Source organism: Mixophyes fleayi, chromosome 1 (genome assembly GCF_038048845.1).
Source record: "Mixophyes fleayi isolate aMixFle1 chromosome 1, aMixFle1.hap1, whole genome shotgun sequence".
NCBI lineage: Eukaryota > Metazoa > Chordata > Amphibia > Anura > Limnodynastidae > Mixophyes > Mixophyes fleayi.
The window spans coordinates 128,283,371-128,307,935 of record NC_134402.1 but is presented as its reverse complement, the minus strand read 5'-3'; the positions used below and the strand labels follow the sequence as shown (position 1 = coordinate 128,307,935).

Sequence of the window (24,565 nt, the reverse complement as noted above, 5' to 3'; positions counted from 1 at the left end):
TGTTAATGAACTGTACTGTGGCAAGTCGTTGTTGTCATCATCCTCAGCCTCATCCTCACCCTCATCAGTGTGTACATCATCCTCAAACAACACTAATTCATCCCATTGTAATCCACCATCACAGAAGTCTGTGTACTTTGATGTAATTGCCAGTAATGGCCTTCCTCATGTAATTTGTAGTTCATTTTACAGAAGAGCTGTCACGATTTTTGGGCAATTCTTTTAGACCAGACCAAATGTCAAAGTGTTGTGCAGACTCATTTGCATCACCACAGGGTGTCTTTGGAAAGCTAAGTTTTTTCCTAGCAGCAATTTCCAGAGACACTGAAGGAGGAGACATAATTTTGTCATGTACCACTTGATCTGTCATCTTGCTGACCAGGAGCTCATTGCATCTCTTGAGATCTGGGTTAGTTGGAAAGAAAGAGAAGACATAGCTCTTAAACCTAGGATCAAGTACAGTTGCCAAAATGTAATGATCCGATTTCAAGATGTTGATAACTCTTGGATCTTGGTGAAGTGAATAAAGTACTTAATACAAGTCCAACATAATTAGCGGAATTGCTTTTTTTCATTTTCTCCTTCAATTTCTCTTGCTGCTTTTCAAAAAGTCTAATTAGGGGAATCACTTGACTCAAGCTAACAGTGTCTGCACTCACCTTACCTCGTTTCTGATAACCACCTCTCACTCCCACCTTCAATAGTTCTCCCATGCTGCTCCCCACTTGTGGAATTCCCATCCACACTCAATCACACTTTCCCACGTCTTTGAAAACCCATATCTTATTTAGAGGTGACCTTATCCTCCATAACACTATTCACACTAATGCACCCTCACAACTATCTCAATCTCAACTCTGAGCCACACTCGTTCCTCTTGTTTCAGCTGTGCCCTCTTTACTTTAGAATGTAAGCTCTCTAATGAGCAGGGTCCTCCATACCCTTTGATTTCATGTCTCCATTCTTTTTTTCTACCTTGTCTACTCTTTTTTGTCCTTCTTTCTTTATGTCCTTGTCTTCCAAACTGTACGATGCTATGGAGCACTGTGGTGCCTTACAAATCTACGATAATAATAATAATAATAATATGCCTCTTAGTGAAGCAGATGATACACAGAGTAGCCTGCCTCTGAAAAATGTGACTTTCTTGGGTACATGCTGCTGCTGTCCTTGCTGAAGAAGGCGAATCACCAACCCATTTGGCTGTCACAATAATATAATCTTTAGTTTGCCCAGTTCCGCTTTTGTACATATCTGTGGTTTAGTGTACAGTGGGTAGAATGGTATTTTGTAGCCCAATAATTACATTTTTCCGAACACTCTGGTAGAGGTGAGGAATAGCTTTTCTAGTAAAATGGTGGCGTGATAGAATTTGGTAACGAGGACAGAAGACCTCAAGTAACTGTCTAAAACCAGCTGCATTAATAGTGGATATTGGATGCAGATCTAATACTAGCATAGTTGCCATGGCGTCTGTCATCCGCTTTGCGACTGGGTGACAGCTTTCATACTTGCTTTCTCTTGCAAACCATTGTTTAACAGTCAGTTGTTGTAAACTACTAGTAGTCTTCTTCTTGGTCTGCTTCTGGGCTGAAGATCCACCCCCAGCAGCAGGAGCAGCAGCAGCGGGCCTAACTCACAAGGATTGTTCTGAGGAGTCCTGGATACGGGAGGAGTCATCTCGACTTAAAAACTTGGATGCAGGACTAACTCTGATCACTTGTGAGGATATTGATAATGAAGGTGTTGGGGGTGTAGATTGCAGGTGCTGGAATCTTGCTGAGAGAAGGGAGGTAGCTAATGCTGGACTGCTTGTTGTTATTTTTTATCATAAGTTTCTGATTTTCACAAAAGCTTTCCATGAACTTGCTTCAAATGGTGTAACATGGATGAGGTTCCTGGATGGTTAAGGTCCCCACCTCTACTGACTGTGGCTTTACAATGCTACAAATGGCTAGACAACTGTTGTCAGGATTTGTGTAAAAATAATTTCACACATAAGAGGTGAATTTTTTGGTCTTATGCCCAGGCATGACAATGGCCTTCTTCTTATCACTGGCAAGAACTGCTTCACTGGTGCATGACTTGCCACAGTAGAGTTCCTTAACACCGCTGTTTGCTTAGGTGCCTTAAGCCCATTGATACTTGTTTTGTGGGGGCCCAAACAAACCAAGCACTTCAGCCACAAAAGTGGCACTGCATGTCACTGGAGTGCTTGCTTTGCTAAACTGTATATGTCCTTTTCATTATCTTACATAAGGGTGGCTGGGAGGGCCCAAGGACAATTCCATCTTGCACCACTTTTTTTCTGCCACTGCTGTGTGGCAATGTTTCCTAGATGTGCTATGAACTGCCGTGTGTTTCTGTCATAGCTCTGTTGCTTAGCATCCAGGCAGGTTGTTACAGTCATTGTTTGAAAGTTTAAGAAAATAATATTGTGACCTGTGAGGTGGTCAAAATTGACTGCAAATTACTTGAAATTAGTGTTATTGAGGTTAATAATAATGTAGTGGAAAAAAGAGCAAAATTAGGGACTTTAGAAAAAAATAGGGATCCTAAACCAAAACACGCAAGGGTGGTTTTGCCAAAACCAAACCACAAAGTTAATCCAGATACAAAACCAAAACCAAAGCCAGAACACGGGGGTCAGTGAACATCTCTAGCATATATACATACATATATCATACCTTCCAACTATCTACTAGATGTCATCAATTTGGGGATTTACTTCATTTTGGAATTCAAACTTAACAGAGACTTATGTAAAAACTGTCTTTAATTGCTGTCAGAGATGGTTAAACAAGATATTAGCCAAGAAGGGGAATGATTAAATTATAATAATTTTTCATATTTATTACCTTATATTTTACTGTTATCTTTCTGTGTGTTATTCACAAATGAAAATTCTGATTCTTATGTGTGAAAACATTATTAATACACTGCATAATAAATATATACTGTATACAAATATGCATATATATATATATATATATATATATATATAGATATATATATATATATATATATATATATATATTAGATAGATAGATAGATAGATAGAGATACATTTACACATTTAACATTATATCCTAGAAATGCTATTTTTGAGTCTTACATACCCGTCATAGGTCTGTGTTGATCAGTGTCTGGATGACAAGTTATATGAACATCCTCCTCATGACTGCAGTCATGCTTGCCCCAGTCTTGGTTGGTGCACTGAATGAGGGTGGACTCTTTGCCTGTGCAGGTAACATCATCCAACCAGATGACACTAGTACTCTCCTCAAAATCATTTTCCAGGGAAATCTTTCCATACCTAAGAAAATATATGTACAGGAAAATGTTATCTAAAACCATTAAGTTACTAAATTAAGTAACCATAGTACATTGGTATTGTACCGCATCACTTGGTGAGTTAGTAATACTCAGAAGCATGCACAGTCAGGTTAATCATTTATATTTATTAGACTGTATCATAAATCCAATCTTCTTAGGTATTTTGTCTGACTGATTGAAAATTTGGGGTTATATGTATTAAACCAGTTGGGATTACAGATAAACAAATTTTCAATGGTGTTCTGCAAAATATTTGCCTCATTACACATTTGCCTGTTAAAATTCAGCACTCTTTTTCTAAGAGAATTTAGACTTAAGTGTTGTCAGTTCTACCTAACTACACCGAACAGCAGCATCTTTTGACCATTGTTGTTCCAGATGTAATCATAATCAACTAATCATAGACTATACATTTAGCAAATGCACATTTAGAAATACAGAGCATAATTGCATTGCACAGAATGGCAAAGGAAAATTTAAACTCTCTAAACTTTGACCGAAACTTTGAAGATTTGCAATGCGGCCTGTTCTGCTGCAAACTCAATTTGCATGAAATGTTGCCTCAACTTTGCTCATAATAATAGATAATAGGAATTGATATTCGATAATTTTACTAGTTTAACTTTTTTTCATATAAAGGTTCAATCCACATCACAATCAGTTTGATAGGAGCCTCAAGTTTCTACTCTGTGCTGTTATGGGACCTTGCTGTCTTCTCTAACAAACTCTTAACATGTGACTTCTAACTTGCCTATTTTTCCATCCTCTCATCAGGACACTGCCCCAGTCACACACAGTCCTGTACTCATTAAAATAATTACATAATTGGACAGATTACTGCTTCCCACAAGATCAGCACACTCATCTCCTCAAATACTCTGTGCTGGAGTTAACATTCTGAAGATCTGATTGGCTACATGTTGCTCTCTATCTTCACACAGGAGGACAAAATCGACGTGCAGGAAATGAAGAATGATGGCAAAAAGGTGCTTTGACCCTACTAAAAAAAGAGCAAGGTATATTGCACGATCTGGCACAATATCCTTAGTAATATTACAGTAAAATATTTAATTTCTTGAAATCCTGTAAATATATTACTAGAATATTATCCATAGGACACTTTAAATAAAAATGTACTGACTCCTTTATGTCTACACTGGATTCTTAGTAATTCATCAGTAGGATAAAGAACATGTGGAAAGTTCAAAAAGAAAACTAATTTATGTAATGCAGACATATCAATACATTCATACATGCACAAGTCTATACATTCAAAAGAGGAGATAAAAAGTCCAACAGCAGATGGTGTGGGCTCTATGTACATGAATAACAGCCGTCATTGTGGGTGGTGCAGTTCTCTAACACATGTGTTATAATAAGACCTCCACGGTCTGCACCATTAAGTCAGAGCTTTTCATCTTGCTTCACAGTCTGTTTTACAGCGAGAAGCATTCTCATTGCCATACACTAACATTTTGTGTTACAATACATGTTGTCTTGTGGGATCCCAGAGCAATAAATATTTCAGTGAAGATGATATTTTAATGAGACAACAGTAATCAGCAGAACACTTGCTGCAGTTTAACCCATTAACTTATCTTTGAAACAGAACAGATGCTATGATATATATTATCTTCTGCCAATCCATCTACGGTTTTACTGTTCCTTGCTGATCATAAATCAGCTTTATTACCACCCAGAAAAATCTGATGGTCATTTTTACTGTGTAATCCAACTGTTGTCAGTATTACGAAAACAACAGCAATCGAAATTGCCAGCTAAACAAATGAGAATAAAGTTTTCAGAAATGGGGCACTTGGGGCCCCACCCAAAAAGTGCGGTGCCACAAAGGATCTGCGCTAGAGCAAAAAACATAAAGAACATATAGCAATGGACTACATAATAGTTCATTGCTATATGTAGTTCTACATAGTACAACTACAGATAAGCAATGACAATACAGTAAAGATACCAAGAGACCACCCCAAAAAACAATTTTAACAATTTTAAAATGTATACGGTTGTGGAAGTCCAAACGGCAATGGAGATGAAGTATCTGGCTAAGCCAGCGCAAACTAGACCTTGCATTGTTTCCTTGTTTTGCATTCTGTTGCTAGGCGACAGGACACGCCTCTGCTCGGCGTTTTAGCGGTCAGTGACGTCCCTTTAGCCTCTATTTAAGGTTCACAACATGCTGCCAGAATATTATCATTATCAGCAGCAGGGCCGCCGAGAGGGGGGGGGAGCGGGTACATTTTACCCGGGCCCGGCCATGCCAGGGGGCCCGGGCCGGGCCCTCTCCGCTAATTAAATTTTTTTTTTTTTTTATAATTTTCTTTTTTGCGATTTTTATTTATTTTTATTTTTTTTCCCGCGGGGGGGGGGGGGGGGGGGGTTATTCGTTGGTGGGGGGAGCTGGAAGAAAAAAAGAAAAAGAAAAAAAACGATACTCACGTGATCGCGCGGCGCCGTGTCCCTCCTCTCCTCTTCTCCATTCACACTGACTGCCGGGCGTGACGTCATCAAGTCACGCCCGTCAGTCAGTGAGGAACGCTGCAGCCAGCATGAAGAAAGAAGACAGAAGAGGAGATAGAAGAAAAGAAAGGAAAGAAGTTGACAGAAGAGAAGAAAAGAAAGGAAAGAAGTTGACAAAAGGTAAGTAAAGAAACGGAGAGGCAAGGGGAGGAAAACAGAGATGGACAGTACTATAAAGAAAGGGGAGAGAAAAACAGAGGAGGGAAAAAAAGCAGAGAGCCACAGAGGAATTAAAAAAAAAGTGGGAAAGAGGAACAGAGGAGAAAAAAAAGGAGAGAGGAACAGAGGAGAAAAAAAAGTGGGAAAGAGGAACAGAGGAGAAAAAAAAGTGGGAGAGAGGAACAAAGGAGGAAAAAAAGTGGGAAAGAGGAACAGAGGAGGGAAAAAAAGTGGGAGAGAGGAACAGATGAGAAAAAAAGTAGGAAAGAGGAAGAGTGGAGGAAAAAATAGTGGGAAAGAGGAACAGAGGAGAAAAAAAAGTGGGAAAGAGGAACAGATGAGGAAAAAAAGTGGGAAAGAGGAACAGAGGAGAAAAAAAAGGAGAGAGGAACAGAGGAGAAAAAAATGTGGGAAAGAGGAACAGTGGAGGAAAAAAAGGAGAGAGGAACAGATGAGAAAAAAAAGTAGGAAAGAGGAAGAGTGGAGGAAAAAATAGTGGGAAAGAGGAACAGAGGAGAAAAAAAAGTGGGAAAGAGGAACAGATGAGGAAAAAAAGTGGGAAAGAGGAACAGAGGAGAAAAAAAAGGAGAGAGGAACAGAGGAGAAAAAAATGTGGGAAAGAGGAACAGTGGAGGAAAAAAAGGAGAGAGGAACAGATGAGAAAAAAAAGTAGGAAAGAGGAAGAGTGGAGGAAAAAATAGTGGGAAAGAGGAACAGAGGAGGAAAAAAAGTGGGAAAGAGGAACAGTGGAGGAAAAAAAGGAGAGAGGAACAGAGGAGAAAAAAAGTTTTGGGGGCTATTGAATGTTGGGGTGAGTTTAGGGAGAATGAGGTCTATTTATTAAATGTGACTGAATTATTTAATGGCAGTGATGGTTGCAAGAAATAGGTACTGCTGGGGCTGTTTGCAGGAAGTTTATTTATTAAATGTGAATAGTATTATTTTAATGTTGGGGCTGGAGGAAGGCCTAATTATTAATTGTGGGTGCTATTGATTTAACGCCGGGGCTGGCTGTAATTTTCTAAATGTAGCCATTTTTTTTTTCAAAATAGGTCCTTCAACATTCCTGGATCCGGACAAGCCACAACTAAAGAAACCAGCAGCCACAGGTGGAGAAAGTGAGAAGAACAGGTAGGAGAGAGCAGCACAGTGTGTGAAATGTTGTGATTCTAGTAGGGACAATACCAATTTTTGGTGAATGTTGTGCCCAATGTAAGGTGTAGGCCAAGACTGAACTGTTTGTGTACACACTGCATTGTTTGTATACTACACTGTGGTGGTAGATGTCCTGAAAGTCAGGAGTGCTTGAACATATGTCACGCTCCGGCGAATTGAGAGCCTAGTGGTTTTTATGTTAGCCACGCCCCAATGGCACGTTTGCCACGCCCCCAAATGCATGACCACACCTCCCAAAATTTTTGCACCGCCGTTTGGCTAGCCACGCCCCTGAATGTATGATCATACACCTAAATTGTTTTGCGCCGCCGTAAGGCGGCGCAAAAAAATTTTGGGGCTTACTTGAATATGAGGGGGGCCCCATGAATTTGTTGTACCCGGGCCCTGAATTCTTCTTGGCAGCCCTGATCAGCAGCAGCTATTTATATAGTGCCACTAATTCCGTAACACTGTACAGAGAACACACTCACATCAGTCCCTGCCCCATTGAAGCTTACAGTCTAAATTCCCTAACATACACACAGACAGACAGAAATAGAGAGACTAAAGTCAATTTGATAGCAGCCAATTAACCCACTATTATGTTTTTGGAGTGTTGGAGGAAACCAGAGCACCCGGAGGAAACCCACGCAGACACGGGGAGAACTTACAAACTCCACACTGCTAAGGCCATGGTCGGAAATTGAACTCATGACCCCAGTGCTAGGCACTAAGCCACCGTGCTGTCCGATAGTATTAGGTTATTACCTTGTACAGCACCTGTTACCTACCTGTCTCCTGGTTCCTGACTTCTGCTTGGCTTGACTATTCTTTGGTCCCTGTGTTTATTACCGACCCAGCTTGTTCACTATCCTCTGCCTGCTGATTTGGATCTTGCTTGATACCTGTTACCGACCCAGCTTGTTCATTTCTCTCTTCACCGCCCACCACACCAGCAACTGACTTGGAGAGCTGCAACATGCACGCTCCTTGCAGCTGAGCCCATATACTCCCTTGCGGGAGTCCCTGGTGAAAACCAGGAGCGTGTTAGACTCCGCGCCTCCTAGCTCAGTAGCGCCTGCTGCTGGTAGGTGCCTGACATCTCATCCCAGTGATACGTCACAAAATTATTTAAATCAATAAAATCAGTAACCAACAAATATCTAAAAAAAACTAGAAAATAAAAATAACAATCCAGCAACAAGTAATACTGTTGTGGACAATCCTTCTGCTTTGCTACTGTCTTATTTGTATCCAACTTTATGCCCATGAGCCTAACAGACTGATGTAGCTGGTGCTCAAGGCAAGAATACAGAGGGGGTAATACCTACAAGCCCTAAGATTCACACCTAATTTACCTGTTCTGATAGTTCTCTTTTACATAATAAACATGAAATGAATCTTACTTAAATCCAAGCTGGCGGCACACAACTTGTGTGTTCAGGTCTGTCCACCCGTCATCACATACTGTCCCCCACAGTGACTTATGGAATATTTCCAGGCGTCCTTCATGGTTACCTTTACCACTTGCTAGCCTGACGGAACCATCTGTATGGAACATATATAAATGGAGAGAATGATTGCCACATATCATCATTGGTTTTTAATGAAATGTTTCATGGTAGAGAGGAGAAGGGGTACAAAGGCAAGGAAAATGGAATGAGGGAGCAGGTACATAGAAGGCATCAGACGAAGCAGAATATGCTTAAGGCCATATCTTTACATGACATACAGTTAAAGGTGTTGAGTTGATCATTTAAGCTAGTGAGAGGCATGTCCAGAATACATGGAAAATGTCATTTACTTTACCACAACTGCGTCAGCAGAACTTAAAGTCTGCAGACCATATTTTATGAATTCTAGCCGGCGTAAGATAAAGTCTATATATTAGTTTCAAAAACATTTACAAATGTATAACACACTTGGAAATGTTGGCACCAAAAAGTGATGCCACCTCCATTATCTCCCATTATATCTCATTAGTCAATTTAGCATGGAGAAGTGATGGTGGCAAAGTGAGGGGACAGTTGTGGTGTAACTACAGGTATTTATAAAAGTCTCTATAAGAGATCATTTAATATAATTAGTTCTATAGATATAAAACATACATTCATACACCACTAGCTGGATCACGGGTGTTCCAGATTGGTCACACCAGTGCGCCAACTTTGTGAAATAAAGGGCATTTAGAGGGCAAAGTAAAGGTGCATTTAGAGGGGAGTTTCCTGCCTATTGAGGAGGTGCAAAACCTTTTACTCTCTGCAAAAGCTATTGGTTTTTCCAGAGCCTATGAAATACACAGGTCTTCTATACTTGGGTCACATTTTGCACCATTCAGTCGTACTTTAGCAGAAAAGACCATTACACTGATCAATGTCATAAAAACATTGCAATTAACAAAAGTGACACATGTTATAAAGACAGTCCCAATGTCTACTCACTCCCATGATTAATTTAACACATAAATAACGCTAAGCCAAACAGTGTTTTAAGAGAAAATTTGAAAAGTGTAAATGCATGAAGGGGGTGGTCTTAGTATTAGTAGGTTGGACACTGAATTAATGTTTTACTCTTTACAATGCACATTTCCAGTTGTATCTGCAAACATGCAAATCTAGATGCATTTACACTATAGGGGCTGGGACTAGGATGTGGGCATGAACCTGGAAATGCGACTGATGGACAAAAACTTGCTCAAAAAATGAAGCTTTGCGGGTTCACATTTCTTATAGCTTATTAATGAGCCTGAATGATTTGTAGCATTGGAAACTTGTAATTATACAACACATGAACAGCTGATTTACCCAGATGGGATACCTGCCAGTGGTGTGCAGGAAACTCCTGCATCTTCTTTGTGTCCACAGTTGTGTTCACCCCATGAGCTACGTTGACAATCCTCTATAGAGAGCTCATTTCCTGTGCACTGTACTTCATCCAGAAGGATTGGACCTGTACCTTCTCCAAAATGAGCTTGATTCCATGCCTTCGCAACACCCCTGTCAGAAAAATTAATATAACCAGTGTTCTTCAGAAATGTCAAATGACATGGAAGAAAGAAATAATGTCAAATCATGTACCTTGAATCATATATAATTGCACAGCTTGGTTAGGAGGAGACTTTCTAGATATGTAGGACCTGATGCATAGTTGTTCCCAACTTGAGAGTACTTAGGCTGCACATAAATATAGAACATTTATGTCCATATGCTGAACCGTACACATCTTAAGATGCGTGCAGGTCTGCACCAGTAGAATATGTGACCAGTTTACACCAGGCACATGTCACAGACACCTCACACTTGCTCTCATGTTTTATCCATTTATTTTCTGTGCAATAAATGCATTCACTGTTAGACATCAATAAAACGTAAAACCCTCTCTAATACAGCAGAAACTACTCCCCATCTCATGTATAAAATAAATGTTTTGCTTAAACACTCACATAAAAGCATAATATATGCCTGAGCAACAAAAAAAAGCACAAATAGCAGTGCAATAAAAAATGTCCACTGTTTGCATCTGCCCAAGACCACCAGCACATAATATAGATTTCTCAGGCGTCTATGCATCTTGTTCCTGGTTTGCATTCCTTCACATTTGTGCAAACATGTCCTTAGTGTACTCAAACTAGTTTAGAATGCCCTGTCCTGCCCTGACTCTCCAGGTGCAGACTGGCATGGGTGGCTGAATCATGCAAATCTTTATAGAAGCTTCCACGCCAGATATGCTACCAAATTGGCAAACTACTCACACTGCAGCAACCCCATAGAGGTAAAACCTATAAAAACTATTAGGATTGAGTGTATGATTGTATTTTTATTTTAAAAGGTAATTGTTCATTTCAAGTTATGTTATATTCATAGATATTTAGTAAGAGCATAAGTAATGTGCAAAATGTATTTTCTGCAGTATTATATTATGTTATGGTTTTCCCCATGTCAAATTTTAATAATGAGCAATAAATAATAAGGGGCCAATACAATTCCTCGTTTTTATGCATGATAATGCTGTAATGACTGTTATCCATAAATAATGTACATTTTATTTAAAAAAAAAAGTAAAAGCACTGTAAATTATTTTTTTTTTAAAAGGGTGGTGGAAATGCTCACTATAAATTCCTACCACTGCTACTGCCACCAGGGACATCGCCCACAGTACCTGTTCATGTCAGTGGGGAACATAGAAAAGACCACAGTAAAAAATTATTTATTACTTAATTTTATTCGGGCAAGACTCTTGGCCAGTTGCCCACTAGTGTTGCATTTGTCTCAAACAATTCAAGTACAAACTGTATACGAAAACACAGCTTTAGTATTGGATATGTTCGATAAGGCTCACGTGCAATATACCTGTGGGTGATATGTGCTGGATGCATTTGCATTGGTTTGTACATGTTAACAGACACAAGCAGAGTGGACCTTTTCACATTTATTTCAATATCCTAGTCTTTACAGTCAAGTTTCTACCATGTAGTGGTAACTTTAACACCCCAGTGGTTCCAGTATAATGAACTGTCCATTATACAAAAATAAAAAAACAACATTCTAATACACTTTATTGGAATAAAACATTCCCCAACCCCTCGTTTATCACTTTCACGCCAAATAAAATCTTCTTATTTGTTCTCGATCTGTAGCAATCCAATGGGAAATTCTTTTGTCTTTGGAATCTAATGTAAAGGGAAAAAAGTAAAGGCAACCCAACTGCTCACTACAAGAATCCGCTGCTTAATTATTGTAACCTTGAGTTATAGAGAGTCCCATAAGCCACTCAGTCAATCACAAGCAATTCCTCACGCTCAAGTCACAGCCATTCAGATGTGTGCTTTTGTAGTGAGCAGGCTCATCGGTTCTCATATTGGATTAGAAAGACAGAAGAATTTCCAATTGAATTCGAAAGACTAAGAATTTCTCATTACATCACAAGTAGATTTATTCATTTTTGTAAAAATGTTTTCTTTTATTGAAACAATTCAACATTAAGATAATGTTATATGGTATTACACAATTACAACAAACATATTATTCAATACATATTGATTATAATCAATATAAGACAGTAATTAATATGTTTTTCTGTCTTTCTTTTTGAAACAATGCTTCCAGCCAATCTATACAAGAAATCTAAAATAATTTTCCCTTTTATAGTATCGTAGCCTGTCATAGCCTTGTGCTATTCACTTTTTCAGGTTGTAGATACAAATGTGTCCAGCTTAGCATCCGGCCCTGTGTCTGTATATTTGGGGAAGGGTTCAAAAAGACTCATTCTGGCCAGGTAAAATAGTTCATACAGTTGTCCTACATTTAAATTGTGAAGAACCGCTAAAAAGACAGTGCTCTGCTCCCTAAAGGATGAAGAATGAAGCAGTTAATCATGTCACGGGGAAATGTTAGAACTTTTCTCCAGAACTTTGCATCATCTTTGCAATTCCAAAGGAGATGGAAAAATAAACTCTGCAGTACCTTTGGTATTTCAGTTATATGGACTCAGAGCGAAACACTTTTACTAATTATAAGGAACTGGGCTTTGATTTTCAACCTAGAAGTTTCAATTTTGAATCTAAAGCTTTGAGTGTGCATGTGTAAAATATCTTCTCATTCCACCACTGTAGTCAAAGCCACCTAACTATTTCTATGCTCTTCTTTCACATTATTATATGAGGTGTGTCAACTGGGTTCATTATTAGCTCCTTCCATGTACAAGTTATTTAGCCCAATGTAACAGTAATTACCCCACTTTGCTCACAAGTTGAAATATTTACATCAGGTTATAGAGAGATCTGAATAACTAACCAACTTAGGTAAAGTCTGCCCAACCTCATCATGTAGTGTACCAAACTCACAATGAAATGAAACTGTATTGTACAATATAGACATACAGTAAGACAGGTTGGAATGTGTGGAGTGACCAGCTCTAGATTTTAAAGACACGATGGGGACATCAATTAAAGGGGACATCAATTAAAGCAGAGTAAAGAAAATCTCATGTCATGAATATGGAATTCTCATATAACTTTTATTTTTTCCACTTCTGTAAAAGTCCCCGCTGCATCTCTTTAGTTTGACATCTTATAATTTATGCAAATTAACCCACCTGTTTCCACGCAGATATACTAGTCACACATCATAAATAAAACAGCAACAGATGGGCGCAGCTACTACACAGTGGAGAAAAGCATGCCATAAGTTCTCAATTCCCTGCTCTCAAAACAGTAGTAAACAAGTAAATGTCAAATTTGGTTTAAGAGATTTGGAAGTCATTTTACAAGGATGTCGTCATGAAAGAAAAACTAAGATTCTTTTAGAATTATCCATAAAACTATATTAAATTAATATAAAATTAGATCGTCATGTAAGTACTAATGAAATGTACAAATAATCTAATTAAACCTGAATAAATATCAAAAATAAAATTGTCTTTTTTTTTTATTCGACACATTTTACCAACATTCATTGTGTTTATTAGAAAATGTTGTGTACCTTTAGATTTAATAAGTGGTGACCCTTCCTCTAACTACATTAACCAACAAATGTTTCCTAGGGCAGTGGGAGGAGTGTAAAGTATTTAAACATCCTTTTTTCATCATGCAGTGTGACCAATGCCAGACATTGGCCAGTGTCTAAGGAGCTGGTCTCTGTTACTTTAGCATTAGTGTCACAAAAAAAGTGTTTGCAACTTTATGTTATGAACACCCTGACAATAAAAAGCAAAGTGTTTTAAGTAGCTTTTTTAAAGAAATAAGTGAAAAAAACCTAAGTATGGTATAATTTTTCTTTAAATACATATCTTCCGAAATATTTGAAAGAAAGCCAAAATTCGCTTTAATTATGCACAAAACCTTCTGTCTATACAAAGTGTGCTATATAATATGCTGCAAAGGTTTGTGCCAGAATGTTCCAAAAGGCTGCCGCGTGTGAACTAGGACACTTACCACTTAGCACATCACATTTACTAGGTGTTTGTAACACTGACTGTGGTAAAAGCAGCTGTGTGAGAAAAGAAGTATTTTACTCATCAGTTAATAAAATAGTTGGGGTCAAATACCTAGCACGCATTATGGGAATATAACACTCAACAAAAAATATTTGAAGTGTCACAAAACAAGAGGGCACAGCAGAACTATTGAATTGTGATGTAAACTCAAAGGAGCAAATGCCTACGTTGGTGTATACATGCTGTATGGCTGCATTTTAATTAGTTTACATGCCTTCTGTATACTTTCTTTCATTCAACTGAACGAGTATTCAACGGAACTATGTTCCATGGTCATGTGCATAATGGGGTTCATGCTACGTTGGATGCATATTCGACAAAAAAATAAGCTGCACTAAAAAATTACACCTATATGCTGAGTTGGACACATCACAAGATGCATCCAGCTCGGTACCACTTGTATATGTGCCAGGTTAATATCAGGAGTACTTACACCTACATGCACCAAACCATGTGATAAGCACAAGAAATGTTTTTAACATTTGTTTAGATAGCGAAAAACGCATTTGCTATTAGGTTTGATTTAATAAAAAAATAAAAAAAACTTCCTTCTCGTGTATAAAAGCGAATTCTAAAATATACCCACAATATCATATAATATAGACATAAGCAATAAAGAAAGCAACTACCAGTTTCAGAGGTTTGCTAGTGTTGGTGACTGCCACCATCATTATCAGTGTTTATTAGCACTAGCCTTGGGCCCCTGCAAGTGATATGCTAATGACAAGCATAGCTGCATCACCCTGTAGGTCTCCCTCAGTGTGCAATTATACAAACAAGCCCTTGCTGTACTATGTCTGCATTTGTACACCCCTGCCCTCCCCTGTTCCGTTTCTCTAAATATAAGGATGCGCAAGTTCCAAAACATAAGCATATTCTTTTATGTAGGCATAGTTAGTACAAATGTGTGTATTTTGGGCTATGCAAATGGCCATGCACCCAACTCAGCATGAGCCACTATGTGCCTAGCAAATAGCTGCTCTATGGAATGTTTGCAGGCTGTAAATTCTTGTCACCGTATCATGCCCAGGACAACCTTTATTATTAGTAAATGTCAACATTTAGTTCAACAGAATCTTACTGTACATTGCACAAATTGCAATAACACAATACACCCACAAATATATATCTTTAATGAAATATAGTGATGTGAAATGACCTTTAAAGAAATTATAGGCATTGCAGTAAAACACAAATATCCAGAGGGACAATAATTACTACTAATAATAACTTTTTTGATAAATTTAATTTGTACATTAAAAGAATAACATTCTCAAATAAAGAAGAAGCATAGATGTCACTTACATCCTCCATGTGGGTCACTGTCAGAGCACCTGACAGCAAAACATCAGTCTATCTCTTGTCACTGACAGTCAGCCAATCACTAGCTTTCACGTTATGCACGTCTAGTCTCACTATAGGTCTGCAATCCACACTTGGAAGCTTGTTAGGCTTGGAATGGACAACCCCTGCTGTTCATATTTAATGCCTCATTTTACCTAGCACTGGTCTGATGATAGAGCAAGTCAGTTTTGTGTTAACACATCATAGGTAAGTGGACAGCGATGAGAAGGCGAGGAGCTGGAAAAAGGAGCCTGTCGTACGGGACAGACTGAAGGGCTGGAGCTTCAGTGAGATGTCAGCTAGTTAAAACTAACTGGGGTTCCTAAGTAGTCACTTACATTGATTATATAGTAGCTCTTCTTTGGCAGACACTGATATATCTGAACAAAGGTATCTGATTGTAAGTATGTTATATAATGAAGCTATATAAAGAAATTATGGCAATATCAATAATAATAATAATTATTATAACAGTAATCATTGCTATAATACAAATAATACTGTACATATCATATCCGCAGCCCAGTGTCCTTAGCATGGCATCTTTAATTCAGAGGTACAGAATACAGTACTATAGCTTTCAGGTTACAGAAAGTTTCAAAAACCAGAAGAAAAACGTAAACAATTGCTGCTGCCTAGTGATCATATTGTACATACAAAAGTAATCATTGTGGTCTTCCTACTTCAACCACTGTGAGAAATGTAATACCAGGTTGTTGAAAGGGAAATGAGACATGGGTAAGTTTTAAATGTTTTTAGTACATTTTAGGCATTGTGTTGCAATTCATCCAGAAAACCTCAAACACCAAGCATTTTGGTAAAAGGTCCCACAACTGTGTATCAAATGTTTCTTCCATGATATAACAGATAGAGTTAAGTAATATAGAAAGGCCTTTCTAAATACACAATAAATAATACAGGAACATAGCCCAATTCCACATGGCTCATCTAGTCTACCAAATTTGTATCCCAAAAAACCTCGGACCCTATTTGATCCTCAGCTTCATTCAGATTTATGATAGCTTTAGGAAATTCATATATGTATCTCAAGCATGATTACACTCCGCTGTTGTATAAGTCTTTATCTCCTTTGCTGCAAGCTTATTCCATATATCTAATACCCTTTCTATAAAGTAAGTCTTCTGCAAAGTTCACCTAAACCTACTAACCTCCGGTTTTAATGCATGTTCTCTTGTTCTAATACTTCCCATATATCATATGATTTCTGCTTCCTATTCTCCAAGTTATACATATTGAGGTCCTTTCTTATTTCCTGGTAGGTTTTGTGATGTAGACCTTGCATCATATCAGTGCCCTTCTCTCCAGTTTGTTTATGTCCTATGGCATTCAGAAGTATTCTAGGTGTGGTCTCACCAATCTATGCAGAGACATCACCACCTGTCTCTTACTGGCAACCTAATATCCTACTGGTCTTTGCCATTGTTTTGTGATATTATCTGCCTACCTTTATCACGTGAAAATAGTGACTCTTGTGTAATTTTCCTCTTCAGTAGTTGCCATTTTTGTGCCGTTAATACAATATTCATTTGATTCATGAGACCCAATGCCTTCCTTGGTATTGAACTAGTAGTCACCTTTATTAACCATGCCTTTAATCTACCTCAATCATGAATCATTAAGTCACCAACCATCCCCCCTTACTCAAAGGCATACTTTCCGTTCAATATCATCAGTAGTGTCAAAAATAACGATGTGAAAGAGGACTGGTACAAGTATAGGTCCTTGGGGTACTCTGTTGTAACCACTCTCTCTTATTCCATTTACTACAGCTCTCAGTCGGCTATCCTTCTGTCAACATCATATCCACTCAACTACCTGTGAATACCCACCCTGTGTCAAAGGTCTTACTACAATCTAGATAAACTTCATCAACATCTCCACTTTGATCTATGACTTTAGCCACACAGTCCAAAAATCAGATTTGTTTTCTGTGATCTTCCAAAGCGTAAATCCATGATGCTTGGACTATTGTAAGTTGCTGAATTTGAGATATTCTACAATTATTTATTTCAGCTGTGTCATTTCATTTATTTTACCACTACTGCTGTCAGGCTCACTGGTTCATAGTTGCCAGCCTCTCCTCTATATCCATTGCCATCTTATGAAGGTCTATTTTTAAGTGAATGTAAAGCTTTTAATATTTTAACACAGTTTTTCGATCATTAGCATTCTCCCCGTAAAGCTCTATAAAGATGGCAAAAAGTGCCACTTAAACAAAGCAGCTTAACTTTTTGCAGCTTCGATTCTTTTCACCTGGAATGTTAATGTCATCTGTGAATGGTGTTAACCATTATATGGCTTCTTCTCAGCCCGACCAGAGAGGAGATCACTGAAGAGTCAGCTCACCTCTTCTTGATCCCTGCTCGGCATGCCACTTGTTCCTTCCCTCCTTCCGATCATCAGAGGTGACTGAGCTGATTCACACATTTCCTCATTAAGAGGCACTGTACAAGTAAAGCTGGGTACATACTACAGAAATTTCGACCAACTTTTTATGCCGAGCAATTTTACATGCGATCGATGGTCCGATCGCTCGGTCCATGGACTGCATACACACTAGCCTTGTTTAGGACGAGAAAGGGAAGAGCGGACGTCCCTTTAGCGACTTTTTACAGCCATGTTGTCATGAACAATGATTTAAATTCCGTACACACTGCAGAGACATTTGTGGGGAAATGTAGGAGATACCAAAGACATTAGCATAAAGGGGCAGAGCTTTAGCTATAGTTAACTCCCTTAATTTCTATGAAATAGAAGTTTAGTAATATACATTAAATTTAGAAAAACATTTAACTGCTAAAGTGGAATGCAATGAATATTCCCTAATAATAAAAACCCCTTCGTATGTAATGGAATGCTCCATTCTCGGCGTGCATCATCGCTGATTGGTCCACAGCAGAAACAAACGCCCATGTCTGTGTGTATAAATGACAGAGGAACCTGTTTGGCGCCGAGCAGCGTCAGAAGATGGCGAGTGAGAAAGTGACAGTGGGGGTTGCGGGTGAGGCGAAGATGTCAGTGGGGGTTGCGGGTGAGGAGTAGGTGTCAGTGGGGGTTGCAGCTATGGAGACGGAGACGGAGATAGAGTCAGAGATGGTGCTGGAAGGACCACAAAATGTTGGAAAAGTTAAGGTGCGGGATGGAGATACTCAAGAAGAGCAAAGAGCAAATCCAATGAGCCCAAGAGAGGTGGAGATGATGGTCAAAGTACTGGACCAGGAAGACAACGACATTAAAAAAGGTCAGTAGCAGATGTAGTGTACCTGTAGTGTAGATGTAGTGTCACATAAAGCAATGTAAAATTCTAATTTATAACCTAATTTTTTATGTCAGAACGAAGATTTAACGGTGAGAAGGCCTGTTTAGATACCACTGATACCACTAATGTTAGCAAACAAGGAGAAATTGAACAAGAAAAATATACTAAAGAAGTTCTACACAAAGGTATTTCAGTGAACATGTGTAGACATGTAAATGCTTTGGGCACATACCTGTACCGTTATAATTAGAGATGGTCACTGACCCCCGTGTTTTGGTTTTGGATTCGGTTTTGGATCTGGATTACCGTCGTGTTTTGGTTTTGTTTTGCTATTTTTTTGGAAAATCCATGTTTTTGGGCCTAAATTAACCCAATTTAGTGCTCCAACTGTTTTAGAGACAAGTAATTTAATTGTTGAGGTAATAAATCATCCAAAAAAAACAGTTTAATTCTTCGTTGGTAGGCCTTCATTTATTCTACACACAAAACAGATTGTCTTCCTCTCCATCTATGCATATTGGCAATGCAGCCATCGTCTTTGGATGTATATTACACCCTACACTTATAGTTAAATATGTAAAGAAATGGAAAAAGCCAGTTTGGTTTCTGTCTCTCAAGGCCCCCCTCCACTTGTATAAACTACCCAAAAATTCAGCCATTATAGACTGTACAATATTAATTGACATGGAGAAAGCCAGTTTGGTTTCTGTCTCTCTAGGCCCCCCTCCACTTGTATAAAATACCAAAAAATTCAGCCATTATAGACTGTACAATATTAATTGACATGGAGAAAGCCAGTTTGGTTTCTGTCTCTCTAGGCCCCCCTCCACTTGTATAAAATACTAATAAATTCAGCCGTTATATACTGTACAATATAAATTGAAATGGACAAAGGCAGTTTGGTATCTGTCTGCAGTGTCAGACTGGGGCATGAAGGGCCCACCGGGGGACTGCAACGCTAGGGGCCCACCAGAGGGGGTGTGGCCAGCCATCATAGAAGCGAGACCAGACACTAGAGGGGGAGTGGTCAGCTCACGAAGGATAGCTAGCACCATAGTGTTGTATATAAAGAATGTAGTGTGTATATAAAAAATACACAGTCTTGACCTGCCCCTTAGATTGGGCAGAACAGTCACCAAAAATCGGGATTGTCCCACTAGACCAGGCTTGGCTAACCTGTGGCACTCCAGGTGTTGTGAAACTACAAGCCCCAGCATGCTATGCCAATATATAGCAGCCTATTGCTGGAAGAGTATGCTGGGACTTGTAGTTTCACAACACCTGGAGTGCCACAGGTTAGCCAAGACTGCACTAGACAGACTGTCCTACCTGTTCTTGTCACTTCTACCACCTGTGGCTGCTGGTTTCTTTATTTGCGGCTTGTCTGGATCCAGGAATGTTGGCGGCCCTATTTGGAAAAAATAATGGGTACATTTAGAAAATTTCAACCAGCCCTGGCGTTAAATCAATAGGACCCACAATTAATACTTTTCCACCACCTACCACACAAACATTACTTTGCCACAAGCCCGCTGTGCCATCAGACACACACTAGTTCCCCTTAATCACCATGCAGTGCCTCCTTATGATCACACTGTGCCCACCATGCTGCTTTTGCTCCCCCCCATCTCCTGGCCCCCTTTCATCACCCTGTGCCATGCTGACCTGGCCCCCCTTCACACTCTGCCATGTTGCTTTTGCCCCTCTTCACACTGTGCATGCTGCTTTGGCACTCTGCCATGGTAGTTCACATGCTCTTATGCCTCATCTCTCATGGCCTTATTGCACCTCTCTCTCATGCCCTTATTGACCCTCATCTTACATGCCCTTATTGCCCCTCATCTTACATGCCCTTATTGCACCTCTCTCTCATGCCCTTATTGACCCTCATCTTACATGCCCTTACTGCCCCTCATCTTACATGCCTTAATTGCCCCTCATCTTACATGCCCTTATTGCACCTCTCTCATGCCCTTATTGACCCTATTCTTACATGCCCTTATTGCCCCTCATCTTACATGCACTTATTGACCCTTATCTTACATGCCCTTATTGCCCCTCTCTCATGCCCTTACAGCCCCTCATCTCTCATGTCCCTCTCCCCCAAAATGACAGGCTGCTCGCTGCTGCAACGCTGCGCGCTTTACTAACCTTATCATCAATGGCTCCTGCATTCTTCGTGTAGTTCCTCTGGGCGGCAGGACGTCTCCAACATGGGCGGGTCTTCTTCCAAGATGAGTCATGTGACTCATCTACCAATGACTGTCTGCATGGCGCATGTGCAGAGAGCCACAGTCGCGTCTGTGCTCTATGCACTGAAAAGACAGTGCAGTGCTGTCAGTGTCACCTGACCTGCCTGTCAACCGAAGAACGGACCCGGGCGGGGGCGTGGCTAACCAGCGTCGGGGCCTACCGGAGGATCACCCGGTTTCCCGGCAGGCCAGTCCGACGCTGTCTGTCTGTATCAGATCCTCTCTCCACTAGGAGTAAAATAGAAAACTATTCAGCCGTTATATAATCTAGAATATAAATAGAAATTGAGAAAGGCAATTTGGTATCTGTCTGCATCATAATCATCAACATCATCATTAGCGCCCTCGTCGCCTACACAAATCTCCCCCTCATCCTCTTCTAATTCCAAAGTGGCATCCTCAATTTGGGTATCACCGGCTACACTCGGGCTATTAAGGCACACATCAGCAGAATGCTCACGATTAGACATCCCACTGTTGGATGGACTCTCCACAGGGATTGTTGTCATTTGTGAATCAGAGCAAACATTCTCCTCTAATGCCTTACTGTTATCTTGCAGCTCGGCTTTGACGCGTGACAGTAGTTGTGCACCAATTGTAGGCTGGGTAACTTTTTTGGATCTGCCACTAATAGCCAAAGGTGAAGGCCTCATTCTCTCTTTGCCACTGCGTGTGTAGAATGGCATGCTTGCAATTTTTTTTTTATTGTCACTTAACTTTTGCTCAGTTACACTTCTTTTTCGCTTCAATACAGTAAAAATTTTTGGGGTTTTCGTTTTTTGCACTAATCTGGAAACACTCTGTTGTTTGACATCGCCTTGGCCAGATGACGTACTGGGAACACTAACATCAGGACTGGTGACAGAACCTGGTTGCTCATTCTGATCATATGTGGACTGCTTTGAATCCATTCTGAGCGCAAACCACTGGGGAATGCTAAAAATTATTTGGTAGATACTGCTGACAGATATGACTTTTGACAGCCAGAAATATTAATGCACAATTAGGGAGGACACCCCAAAAGCACTGAGGAGTGCTAAAAATTATTTAGTAGATACTGCTGACAGATATGACTTTTGACAGCCAGAAATATTAATGCACGATTAGGGAGGACACCCCAAAAGCACTGAGGAGTGCTAAAAATTATTTAGTAGATACTGCTGACAGATATGACTTTTGACAGCCAGAAATATTTATGCACAATTATGGGGGACACCCCAAAAGCGCTGGGGAGTGCCAAATATTAAGAAAAAATAATAAACCTCTATCTCTGCACTAGCGATTTTGGTTAGAGCAATTGCAAGAACAATATTGTATTCTCTGTCCCTGCTCTAATCAGCCTATGACTACACCCTGCTCTCTCCCTCTGTCAAATGGCGATGGATTGCTGTGGAGGCGTGTATTTATAAAGTTGAAGTATCGCGAGAACCGAGCCCCGAGATCCGACGATGTCACGATGACGTTCGGCCTCGATTTGGATTCGGAACGGGCGGGAGAGTACCGAGCTGCTCAGCTCTGTACTCGGATACCCAAAGTTCGGGTGGGTTCAGTTCTCGGAGAACCGGACCCGCCCATCTCTAGTTATAATAACCAAAATGGCATCTGTTTTCCAGAATGCTCGGAGGTTAAGCCCGCTATTATTGCGATTTCGCCACAGGGACCAAAATATAAATATAAACTGATCTTGAGCAGTGTGAAAGGTGAGAAAATGAGAGTATTTATGTCGTAGAATATAAATTACAGATATAGAAGTTAAATGATAAACATTTTTTATTTCCTTGTTTCGTAGATAAAGAAATCAAAGGGAATAGAAACGACATCAAGACCTGTTTTGCCACAAACCAGTAGCACCTTTAAAAATGCCTTAAAAATAATACTCTGCAGTACTCAGCTCTCTGATTGGTATGGGCGTGCTCACTTCTCATGCGGATCTTTCTGACAGCTGTGTGTGTTAAAATTTTTGTACCTTTTTCTTGCAATAAAAATGTTGCTTGAACACTGTGTGGTTTATTCTGGGTAATTCACAATTATAAGTTAATAAAGGTTAATATAGCTTTAATAGGTTATAAAGGTATAAGTGTATAAAGAGTAAATATGAATACATTGCCGACAAAGACGCAAAGCGTAATAACACACGTGCTTTGCACAAGTGTAATGGTCTGCAGCCAGACAGGTGCAATATACATCGATGCAAATCACAGTGATGTGCAGATTCCGCACCACGTGGGACTGGGATTGACATAAAAATTAACATACACACGCCCCCCAGGTTGAGGAAGTATCGGAGGATTGTCGTGGATCTGTCGGAAGTTTATACACACTGCACAGCGGAAACGAGATTGGAACAAAAATATTAAACGGTACGACCAACCAAATGAGGCGAAAATCGTCCATTTGGGCAGACTTCCGACCATCGTGTAACTGTACACACTGACCCGACTTTTGAACGAACGGTCGTATGTCGGCTGTTTGAGCCGATTATTGGACGAAAACAGTGTAGTGTGTACCCAGCTTAAGAGTCTAACTAGTTCTGGGGAGAAAGAGTAACTGCTATAGTCTTGAGCTACACATCAGGACATGAATCTTGCGTTCCATTACTTACTCTTTTCATCCTCAGACCCATTCCTGGGCACACCTACACCTATTAATGTTATATAGCCTCTCACCTGCTCCTTTCCACAGCACTGTGTCAGCGTTATATGGGAATTATGCATTGAGAGGATGGCACACTCCATTGCCATATGCAGCCAAGTGGGACCTGAGCTAGAGACAGTACTGTGATTGATGGTTTGCCAGAGACATCATAAATGGCTAGCCCCAGCCAGGGGTGGGAAACAGACAAAGCTAGTGGGAACCTGGTGTTCTCTGAGCATAACGTAAGATGTCCAGACACAGGAAGAGTGAGAAGGGGTCTACACTGCATTCCCATTAAACTAGTGGAGCACTATGATATCAGAGGCAGGGGACATGCCCTAGGGGGAGCACAGGTAAGTGTTTCTCTGAAACTACCTGTAGCAGGTCACTGAATGAGTTCTCATGAGTAGAGAATTAGGTACAGATTTATCAAGGTATTTAGCAGTATTTGTAACAATCACAGGTGGTGAGTAGAGAGATGAGAATTACCCTTTCCTGGAAAATCGAGAAGTGAAACACACTTCTGAGTTCTTGTTTTTTTCTTCACTTAAAACACTCCAAAGTTCTGTGCTGTTAAAAGCAAATGGGACCACGCTCTTCTGCTGAGCCACAGACCTGAAACACTGCATTGTGCAATTGTGTACAAGTGCATGATGTAGTTAGAATACAGAGATCAGCCAGAAACCTTCAGCGACTATGCATACACTTATCATCACACCTGCACACTTTAGACAATACGGGAAGCTATGACTTTCGCCGCAGAGGTAAGCATAAGGTAAAAGTTTACTCTATGGAGAAATGCTTCTCCAAGACAGTCACTTTACGCCAGCGCTGTCCTGGTGAGATCACTTTTTTTCAATAGTAAATAAAGTATATT

General features: G+C 39.9%; 1 protein-coding gene and 1 long non-coding RNA gene across 2 annotated transcripts in view; one reads left to right on the top strand and one right to left on the bottom strand.

The window, feature by feature from the left end:
• The window catches only part of LOC142142024 (uncharacterized), a 226,312-nt gene that overhangs the window by 66,720 nt on the left and 135,027 nt on the right, over positions 1–24,565 (top strand). The window lies entirely within an intron of this gene.
• Positions 1–24,565, bottom strand: part of PRSS12 (serine protease 12) — a 182,884-nt gene that overhangs the window by 74,411 nt on the left and 83,908 nt on the right. The window contains exons 6-8 of the mRNA XM_075200339.1: positions 10,003–10,181; positions 8,592–8,733; positions 3,120–3,316 (exon numbers count right to left, since the gene is read on the bottom strand). Coding sequence (XP_075056440.1) covers positions 3,120–3,316; positions 8,592–8,733; positions 10,003–10,181 — 518 coding nt within the window. The remainder of the gene's footprint in view (positions 1–3,119; positions 3,317–8,591; positions 8,734–10,002; positions 10,182–24,565) is intronic.